Genomic DNA, 11,124 nt, shown 5'->3' on the forward strand with positions numbered 1-11,124 from the left:
TGAGTTGGGTCCGCTCAAGGCCTGATACCTGCCCATGGTGACCACATCGTTTTTCAGTCATCTTGATTATTGATAATGATAATAACTAATTCATTGATAATAACTGATGAGAAACCAGTCAGTTTGCCTCAACTGCTGGATTGTTTTTGTTCCACATAAATTGTTCCATGTGCCACCCTCCCCACATGCATTTACCACAGAACTGAAGATGCTTATACAATTGACATTAAAACATCTTGACTTGGAAACCATTTATGCCTCAGTCATGTTGTGAGGCAACCCTCTTCAAGGAGACCACCTGTCCAAGGTGACCACTTTTTTGTTGGTCCCCTGGGTGGCCAGATTGGACAGGTTTCACTGTATGTATGTTAAACATGTATATCTTAGATAAATATACATACATATACATTACATATGTATATTTATGGGTTCACCACACCACGAAGTGGTGGTGAACCCATATTGCTTTTTCTGATGTTTCTTCTCCTCCTCCTCCTTCTCCTCCTGCCATTCTTTAAATGGATTCAGCTTCTTCATTTTAGGGCCTAAGGTCCTGAAATTTGGTATGGAGGTACAGTGGGCAAATACCCCTAGGCGTTTTTTAAATTTTTGTGATACAGGCTTTTAGAATGGTTTTATTTGAGTTTTTTGGCTGTGTTATAGCAAATGTAGTGTGTTAGTGTGCCGTGTTTACCACGTCTGGGCATGAGTCATCACAATGGAATGCAGGGCATCAACCAATAGGCATGCAGCTTTCCTCTATACTTCTTGCTGATTGGCTGTTGGGATTTAACTTGATTAACACCTGCACAGAGCATTTCCACCTGCACAGAGCATTTCTTGCTGATTGGCTGTTGGGATTTAACTTGATTAACACCTGCACAGAGCATTTCCATACTGACAGTATGTCTTTATTCAAGTGTTTTGGTAGGTATTTCAAGCTTTTCTGCTCCAGCATTGGAATGCGGGGCATGAACGTTTTTTTATTTATTTTGAAAATCAACAGTTTGCATTATACAATTAAAAATCCTAACCAATAAAGTAGGGAATAGCTATCCAACTGTTGTTTTAGTTGTATGTTACTTCATATTATAGTTATATCAATGTAAATCATTGTTTTCCCTAATGTGTTTCTCATTCTTTCCCTGCCATGTCGTAAAATGTGGTGAACCCATCGCTGTATTTGCTCCAAAGCAAATATTGGCCTTTCTAGTATGTATATAACTTTCGTTAATTATGTATGTTTGTATCTCTCTCTCCCTAAAAAATATACACACATATAACGTTATATATATATGTATGTATGTATGTATGTGTGTATGTATGTATGTATGTATGTATATGTATATGTATATGTATATGTTATATATACATACATACATACATACATACATACATATACACACACACACACACACACATACCACTGGGTGCGAAATCTATCGTCTCCCAAGACGGAAAGATGTTGGTTACCGCTCTATAATCTGTAGACTTACCTTATAACCACAGTTTGATTCTTGCTGGTTCGGACCATCTTGAGAAATGCAGTGTTGGCAACTGCAAACAAGTGCCTACACAAAAGCAAAGAATCAGACTTTCATTGACATTTTGCATAGACTCCAGCTGGCCTCTACAATTTAATTCTACATATTCTTCCACAAAAGGAAAGATAGTATAATGGTCTTCAAATTCACCCGTAAATAATTTCAGAGTTGCAGAACTCCAGTCAGAAGCTCTGAGAAAGGTGTCTGATACACATCGAAACGTAAGCAGGTGAGAACCTTACTGGTTGTGTAAGAAGAAAATTCTATACCCTAACCATCTTCAAATACAGTTTAGAGAAGAGTGAGGGTCTTATTATTCATCAGTTTCCACAAGTTGAATATATCAGAGAAGGGCAGGGTTTAGCAAAAATATCCATATCACAGGTATGGGGGATAAATTCAATTCTTTATTTCATACCAACGTTGCAGACATACAAAAATATGTGTTGCCTGAATGGCATTGGTATTTACAGCAATAACAGCAAGATAAGTACATAACATATATTACACATATATACATACTATTAAAATATATACATTAAATCAACAGGGCATCCCAGATATGACACGTTTACACAGTCTGGTTGTATAGTCTGATAGACTGATGTAGGAACGAGTTCTGGAGTCTTTTTGTTCTGGCTGGGGGGGATGGATATAGTGTTCTTGTTCCTAAGAGAGCGTCCAGTGGTGTTAGCTCTAGAGACAGGGACGAGGTCATGTAGGGGGTGGTCCTCCTGGAGCATCTGTCTAAAGAGTTTCACAGCGGCATCCTCGCGCCTCGACTGCAGGGTGGGTAGTTCGGGAACGTCATGCCTGCCAGCTCGGCTGATGATGCGGAGGGCTCGCTGTTGGACCCGCTCCATCGCACGCTCCTGTTCCTTGCTACATCCAACAAGTAGGACATGTCCATACTCAAGTACAGGACGCACAAGTGCCAGGTATACCAAGACCAAGTCTGCAACACTGGTTCCTTGTTTAGAGAGTAGCCTCAGATAATGAAGTCTACGAGAGGCTTTTGTGACCATAGAAGTGACTTGTTCTTGGAGGGTTAAGTTCTTGTCGAGGATGAAGCCAAGGCCTTTTGCACTGTCAACCCAGGGTACGCACGCTCCCCCTAGGGATAGCCTTGGTGGGCTGGGAACAGATCTGCAGAGACATATTTGTAGCATTTGACTCTTCTTCCCATTTAACAGCATGTTGTTGGTGTTGGCCCAAGAGTCAAGGTGAGATGTTTCTTCCTTGAGTGTGTTGTCTTCATCTGCTTGGCGTACAAGAATAGTTCTGGACATGGAGACATCGTCTGCATATCCCACGTTCATGGTGTCAGGATGAACTGTTGTTCTTGATGCCATGAATAGCAGAAAGAGGTATGGAGACAGCACACCACCCTGTGGGACACCTGATGTTGGCTCCTTCCAGGAGCTGGCCACCCCGTTGACCACTACTCTCTGACGCCGACCGCTGAGATAGCTGTGAATCCACGTTACCATGTGTGGACTAGCCTGGATATCGATCACATGCTGTAGCAGAATAGCATGGTCGACTCGGTCGAAGGCTTTCGACATATCAGCGAACAGAGCTCTGACTTCATAAATATTGTTTTTATATCATGATTTTTTCACATGCCAAATGTTGATAAGGCCACAAAAATTCGGATTTGCCCACTTCATATTTTTCTGATTTGAAATTACAACTGGTCTAAATCAATTGGTAGTCAATTTAATTTTGCATAAATTATATGACCTAAAACATTAAAAGTACCACTTGTGTGTCTCACACAAGCGGCACGTTGGACGACAGTAGTGAAGACGACGATGACTCTACCGATGTCACTGATCCATGCACCTCCAAGCCTTCTGTTTAAGAGTTGTGAGAGCTGGTAACTTGCAGCAACAGGCTGCACGTGCACGCAGCAGAGCTGTCATGACAGGGATCAGACCCCCCAAGTCAAGACCAAACCCAAGAAAAGTCGAGACAAGCTCAAAAGCTGCCTGATTCGGAAGGCTCATGACAAAGTAGGGAGGTAGAGTGGCCCCATATGCGCGTGATCAAACACATGTGTTCGATGAAACTCCACCGACCCATGATTCACTTGCTTGGTATCAGTTCATGTCAGGTCAATGACCCTACAGTAAAGTCGCATGAGTGACAGGCCAGGATGGCCATGTTCCAGGATTTGTTTAATCCAAATTGACTTGAATCAACTTGACTATTACCGGCAGAGTACTTTGAACAGATTTAATTTCTACATCATTAACAGGACCTGAGAGGTGAATGATGACAAACTATACAGGGAGGGGCTCCCAAGAGCCTAGTGAGAGTTTGTTACACAGACTACATTTTTGTACATTCCTTTCAAACACTAGGCTTCAAGAAGATTCCATTACTATTTTTTGGAGGTTACAAATACATGTAGCAAGTCATAAGAACACAAGATCTTGTTACAAATGTACATCAACATTGTACATCACTTACAGTGAGGGAATTAGTGATGATGGTACTGTATGAAACTGAATAAGAAGGTAACCAATGATGATTAACATTAAAACAGCTTTTGTCAAATAATCGTCTGACTTACGGGGGAAGGTTGTCACCGATCATGGCTTTCTGATATTCCTTCACTACATCAACCCCATAGATGTCACATGGTTTGTAGGGGTTCAGTGCCACCAAGATGGAGCCAATGTAAGTCTGGTACCAAACAAGGAAAACATTGTAACAGTAAGATATGAGTGTGAAACATTGGGTTGTTTCTCTGACCTAATTTCAGGTAGTGTTTGAAACCACCATATTTTCAACTCCATGAAAAACGGAGATATTGTTTTTGGTCCGTCTTTGTGTATGTCTAGTCAAACTTTATTGCACAATGATTGTAACAGGTACAGGGCTCGAAATACTGGATGCATGTGCACCTAAGTTACATTTTGGAGCTGTGCACCCAATTTTTCCACATGTAAAGTTGTCAAATGTATAGTAGTATACAGCATATTCTTAACATTGCCAACATCTAAGTGTCAGAAAAGTAATAAAAGCATTGTTGTAGTACCAGTACTTTTCTTTAGCATTTTCTGATTAGTTTTTCTGACATTCTACCAAATTGAATTTTATCTTATGGTGCACCCCAAAATTTTTTGTGCACCTAATTATTTAGGTTGGGTGCACCAGTGCACCTATTCCCAAAAATGAATTTCAAGCCCTGAGGTACAACGTATGGCAGATAATAAGATCACTAGCTGGTGCGAGTCTATCAAAATTTTACATATCAGTTCATCGGTATGTCTGGCAGGAGGTTGAATAGAACTACAACTGTACTAAGAACTAGTAATCTCTTTTGTGTACATTCTAAAGCCTCTGTCACAACCCGCCGTGTATGCTTTTTGTCTGTACGTTCCTTTGGGAGGCCATGTCTACTACGTTTTTCTGAAAACATGGGGAAGGACTGGCATGAGCAGTACGCCAAACGCACGTCACTCACACGGTTGCAAAGGTGTAAGTATGTGGTCTGCATGCCGTGAGCGATTGGAGCGTGTGCATCGTTCGTTGCGCAAGTGGTGAGTTGTACGTGCTTACAACGTACGATCTCTGTGCGATTGCCACACCATATGGAGGCCGTACTCAAACGTGCTGCTTACGTACGGTACGTACCGGTATGTACAGGACATGCGCGTCGCCTGTACTAGCTCGTACAAGGGATGAATCCGCAGCCCGCATGCAGAGAAAGTTTTACATGCACTTAAAGTTCTACGGCATGTCTGCATGCTTCCAAATCCGTAGGATTCCGTACGGAGGTGGTACTCACCATTTACAGATCCCAAAAATTTGCCCACGTTTTTGTACGTAGACAGCACGCAATTGTGCATACAGCGGGTTGTGACCAAGGCTTAAGCTATGCTGTACTATATTCATAATATTGAGTACAATGAGCAGTTGTATAATACTATACAGGTTCTATGAGTACTATGCTTTACAGAGTGTTGCCTAAATTACTGGCGAAGGTCTGTCCAATTGTATATACATGTACATGTATTCTAAGATAGATAAGATAAACATATTGCATCACATAGAAAGAAAGCTCTTTAAGGAAAGGCAATAGAACAATCTACATAACCTTAGTAAAACAAACCCACAAAAATGTTGGAAAAAGATGAAATTACAAAGATAGGAAGACAATGACAATCCTGTTGAAAACAATAACATTAGTCCTGATTCATTCAAGGTGGAAGGATACCTGGAAGTAAGCTTTGGGTCCGAAATCAATTGTCACCCAAAACACACCTGACTTCTTACACTTTTCAGCCGTGTTGGTAGTTAGCGTCATTTTACAGTAGATTGTGAGAAATGTGAACTCATACATGACCAATCCAAACCCCATCACATTTTCTACCGAGCGCTGCCATGGACCCGTCGTAAAAGAACTGGTTTGTGCACCGTTCAGGTAAGATTTTTAAACTTTCAATGCAAACTCAGCTGATCTGTTCAAAAAGTACATAGTACATGTAGTACTTACATAGATCTGATGTTCTTCAAATCTTCTCTTCAAGTTAAGGATGACTGAGCCCTCATGTAATACCCTGCAAGTGAATATGAGACCAGTTTAACTAAGAGTTACACATTCCATCGGTACAAATTTGGGTAACATCTGTGTCCATAATATCACCAGGGTCCATAATATCGTCACCTTGACTGAGGCTTGAGGAACAGTGTGCTTAAAGATATTTTTACTGCAACATACTTTTGGTATGTACTCCTTCACACATCAAATGTACATACACATGTACCTAGGGTATGTTGCAGTAAAAATATCTTAAAGCACACTACATTGTATTTCTCAAGGTGGCGATATTATGGACCCTGGTGATATTATGGACACAGATGTTAAATCCATTCCATTTGTGTTGGAAGTTGTAGTTTTTTTACTTGTTTTAGAATACAGTACATTGTTACTAGTACCAGTAAGTGCGCCCGCACAAAACTGGTACCTGCACAATAGAATATCTGAGTTAACGACATGTACATGTACCTCAGTTGGACAATACAAAACTGTACCTCAGGTTTATCATGTTTGCCATGCCGTCTTCATCCCTGTTCCTGGGGCGGATAGAAGGGCTGTCAGTCTCCACAATGAAAATCTGAAATCAGAACAAGACTTTAAAAGTCAAGTTTGATATATGTCCAAATTATGCAAATAAGATCTTAATAAACACATTCCAATGATGTTCCTTTCTTCTGAAATTAGGATATTATAGTGACCCGTTTGTTCTGTTCTTTTAGGAAATATGTTGTTTTATTTTATTGGATGCCTACTTTCAGAGACATTGCATATAGACGTAATTATTTGCTTATTCACTTTATATCAGTTCTTTGCTAAATGTCTATCTAATATTGGATATCATCATATTGCTTATAATTAGAATATAAGAACAATCTGCTGCAGCAGGCCAAAAGAAGGGGTTCTCTCGCCATTCTGAATTTTCGCACAGCGTGCTATCCTGCACTGCGGGTGTCCGCCACGCTTCCTAGCTGGTCACATGTCTAAAGAGAGCCGTCGCTCACAATGATTGTTGTGGCCCAAAGTGACATCTAGAGGGAGAGTAACTAATACACAACAGATCTTTCAGGGTGGTTAACACTGTCAGTCTGTTACACAACATGCTGTCCTTACTTTAGGTCCCATGGGGGACCAGCTATTTAAACATTTTAGGTCACATATAGGCATATAATTAGTGTGATATTATTGAGGTACAAAACCGGTACTGACGGATTAGGTATTTTGGACCTGTACCTGATCTATTTTTCTGGTACAAAACTGGTACACATGTACCCGGTACACAGATCTGGCCCATGCACACTAGTCTGGGAGCCTTCAGAGGATGTCATCCATATTAAAAAAATGGAGTCAGCTGTGTGGCGTTAAGTTAATTAAGACACCATCATTTGCAGAACCTATAAGGAATTATTCAAAACTAGAAAGGCCAACATTTGCTCAAGAGCAAATACAGCACATTTCACCCATTCTTCCTCTCCATTCCAAATTTCCCCTAGAATAGTAGAAAGGCCATTTGATCGGGAGTAAATGCAGCATGGCTTCACCACATCCCCCGTACCAAAAATGGACCGATCCCCCTCTCGCACAAATGGATTGTTCCTAAATCACCCCTGTTTAAAATGTGAACTGTTCCCACAGTTTTTCTGTCCGATTTCTCACAGACACCATCCCCGCCTCAGCTCCGCTAACAGTTTATCAACTGGGACATGATCCTGGAGTGTGTTCTCCCAACATGTCCCAGCTTCTGTGGGGCACCGAAGAGCATGGACTTTGTCTTATCAGGATGAAGAGAAAGTCTATGTCTATTTTCAATTAACCAATCTGACACTTTCTTCATATCACTCAGCCTCCTCACACTCTTTCACTGTGCCCGCCGAGTAATCTGTGTGACTCTGGCCTAGTTAAACTCGTATCTTTCTCGTCAAGAAGCGTGAGGAGCTCTAGATCCAACATGATGCCTACTTTCAGAACAAAAACCCAACAGTTTGCTTCCTCGTATATTCCTAGACTTGCATGTATTTGGAATAGACTATCAGCCTTCTTGGAACATTGACCTTATATAGGATTGTCCTGTGAGCCACATTTACATGTAAAGCAAGTTTCAAAATTATACTATGGTAAACATACCCCACATGCAGTCATCACCTGTATAAAGTCCTAATTTACGACTCCTGTAGCCGCTGACTTTGGGCTATAGTTAGCAAAGTATAGTTAGTAGTCTGTTGAAACTTAGCTTTTGGTTTGAAATTTGTAGCAAATTGTCTCAAACACAACTATATAAATATAATCATATAGATGTTGAAAATCAGCTTGATAGAAGAGCAGCATACCTGTTCATCCAAGACATTTCTGATCTGCAGCTGGGTAGATTTTACTCCAAGGAAACCCAGAACTTCTCCAGGCAGTGGGTAGCCTGCACCACCATCGAACCATACTGATGACTGCCAATTTGAAAAAAAGAAGAGAAAATGCAGTTGAATATCAGATGGACAGTTTAACAGTATGCTATAATGTTATACATGTATGAATAAATAAAGAAAATGATTTACTTTACCTGACATTCAGGTAAATATGCTTGTTTTTCCTTTAATCTGTAGTTTTCTTGCAAGACAAACATAACCAATTGCATTGAAAATCATAAGGCAGTTGCCACGTCTACACATGTCCCATCCAAAATCAAGGTACAAGGTACATTTGACATGTAGAATCAGATACAGATGTAGAGCAAGCAAGAGCAGCAGAACTCCAGTCAGAAGCTCTGAAGGTGTCTGATAGACATCGAAACGTAAGCACTTAGGTGAGAAATTTTGGTTGTGTAAAAGAAAACTCCTATATCCTATACCTTACCAACCTGATGAAACTATTTTCGGAAATTATAAATTAGTAACAATGCAGAAAGTAACATCACCCCAACTCCATACAACAAAAACAAGAGCTAGATGCGGAACATAACAAACGGGGGGTGCCCTAATTCCGATCTATCCCTAATTCCGAACTAGTTTGAAAAATCATTGTTGCAGCATCAGTGTTTCCGCCAGGCGGCCGTCCAGCCGTCCTTTGACGCCCTCTTCCCGCTGGGGACGGACGGCTTAAGCCCGTGAGGAGACTGTCCCGAGGAAAAATATATTTTCAAACACTGACATGGGTTAATGGAAAAAGGAGTCCAGTCCGATTGGCGGAAAAAGCAGTCCAGTCCGATTTTGGGGTGGAAAAAGCAGTCCGGTGGTTTCTACGAAATTTTATGAAAGACCATAGGCACAATTTTTTTCTTGTGTGTGTACTTCTAGTTTCTATGGGTACTTCGAGTTTCTATGAGTACTTTGAGTTTCTATGAGTACTTCGAGTTTCTATGGGTACTTACTAGTAGAGTTTCTATAAGTGCTTAGAGTTTGCATGGGAACTTACAGTTTGTAACTTACATATCATCATCATCATCATGCCTCCGGATTATTTACTTACATATAAGTAATAATAATTAGTCAAAAGATGAAGCGGTCAACTGACGAGATTTCCAGGGCCGATCCTGCTTGCAAGTTGCCTGATTAAATCGCTTTACGGTTGCCAGCTGCCCAACATCCAGCCGGCCCCTGCTAAAGCCACGTATGGCAGACTTTGCATTACACCGACAAGCATGTAAGTACCGGAAGTACAATTGTAAGAAAGAATCCCTTAATAAGTTAAACTTTTGTTTATTGTGGATAGGTGACCTGTATGTATAGAAACTACTTTTCGGTGGTCCCAAGATGTGTAAATCAGTTGTCCGCTATTCCTCACCCAAGGCTGCCTGAATTACGGGTTAAGGCGGCATATAGTGAGTCACATATATGCTAATTCAAGTTCCCATACAAACTCTAAATAGTCATAGAAACTCTAAGTACCCATAGAAACTCTAAGCACTCATAGAAACTCAAAGTACCCATAGAAACTAGAAGTACACACACAAGAAAAAATTGTGCCTATGGTCTTTCGTAAAATTTCGTAGAAACCACCGGACTGCTTTTTCCACCCCAAAATCGGACTGGACTGCTTTTTCCGCCAATCGGACTGGACTCCTTTTTCCATTAACCCGACCCGACCCCACTGATATGACACAAAAATGTGTCTCTTGCACATTGCCTGCCATTGCCTGCATCTTTAGACAGCATGCAAATCCTGCGCCACATGTCCGCATTTCACGTCTCTGATTGGTTGTTCCATCAGCAGCCGAAGTGCTGGCGGTGAACACAAGCCACACACATGTAAACAACTTTTCTTTGTTTGAATATAAGCGCTAAAACGCATGTATACACGTTGATATTCTGGTGAAGAAATGCACAGTTCCAAGAATATTTCAGGTAAATATATATTTCTATGCGGATTTTTGGCATTTTCAGTGTGATTTTAAAATGTACTTAACCTGGCGTACGTAGGCGTGAGTAGCAATGCTAAATGTTTAGCGTTTTTACCCTGCGTTTTACCAATCAAAACAATAAACAACTCCCACTATGGAGAACCCAGTAACATTTCTGATCCCAGCAATAATGTTTTTGATCAAAATATTTGTGGCTGTGCCTACATTTCAGACTATTCTTCTTGGGGAATACTAAGTCAGAATTGGGCAACCCTATATAGATCGTTCCACTGGCAAAATGACACAAAAACCAAAAAACATGCCGTAAGTTTCGAGAATCATTACGCTGTACTGACTTGAAATACACTGCTGTCCAGCTTTAATCATTGTCTTTATCTGTCACTTAAAGCTCAATTTTTGTTGTTGCATGGGTGTTAGGTCAGAAGAAATGTGTGTTTGCATGAAACATATGTCGGGTTAGGACCCCTCCCGTTATATACATTTTACATGTATCCAATTAGTGAATTGTGATACATTAGAATTCTCACAGATCTTTAGGTATTTGACAATAACCACCAGTAAAGTCATCATATTTTGCAAGGATCCAATTTTGCAGAAAGGTCTTCAAAATTTCATGGTGGAAACAACAGATACAGGTACATATGGTGGAAACATGGTGGAAACAATACTGTAGCAATATTCAG

General features: G+C 40.6%; 1 protein-coding gene across 1 annotated transcript in view; it reads right to left on the reverse strand.

Annotated features, from left to right (window-relative positions):
- LOC109474383 (unconventional myosin-VIIa-like) overlaps window positions 1-11,124 on the reverse strand; it is a gene marked incomplete at its 3' end in the record, with an annotated part of 39,629 nt that overhangs the window by 19,719 nt on the left and 8,786 nt on the right. The window contains exons 3-7 of the mRNA XM_019774683.1: window positions 8,421-8,531; window positions 6,591-6,673; window positions 6,052-6,115; window positions 4,123-4,235; window positions 1,497-1,571 (exon numbers count right to left, since the gene is read on the reverse strand). Coding sequence (XP_019630242.1) covers window positions 1,497-1,571; window positions 4,123-4,235; window positions 6,052-6,115; window positions 6,591-6,673; window positions 8,421-8,531 — 446 coding nt within the window. The remainder of the gene's footprint in view (window positions 1-1,496; window positions 1,572-4,122; window positions 4,236-6,051; window positions 6,116-6,590; window positions 6,674-8,420; window positions 8,532-11,124) is intronic.

Source organism: Branchiostoma belcheri, unplaced genomic scaffold (assembly GCF_001625305.1).
Source record: "Branchiostoma belcheri isolate BF01 breed outbred unplaced genomic scaffold, Haploidv18h27 scaffold306, whole genome shotgun sequence".
Classification (NCBI taxonomy): Eukaryota; Metazoa; Chordata; class Leptocardii; order Amphioxiformes; family Branchiostomatidae; genus Branchiostoma; species Branchiostoma belcheri.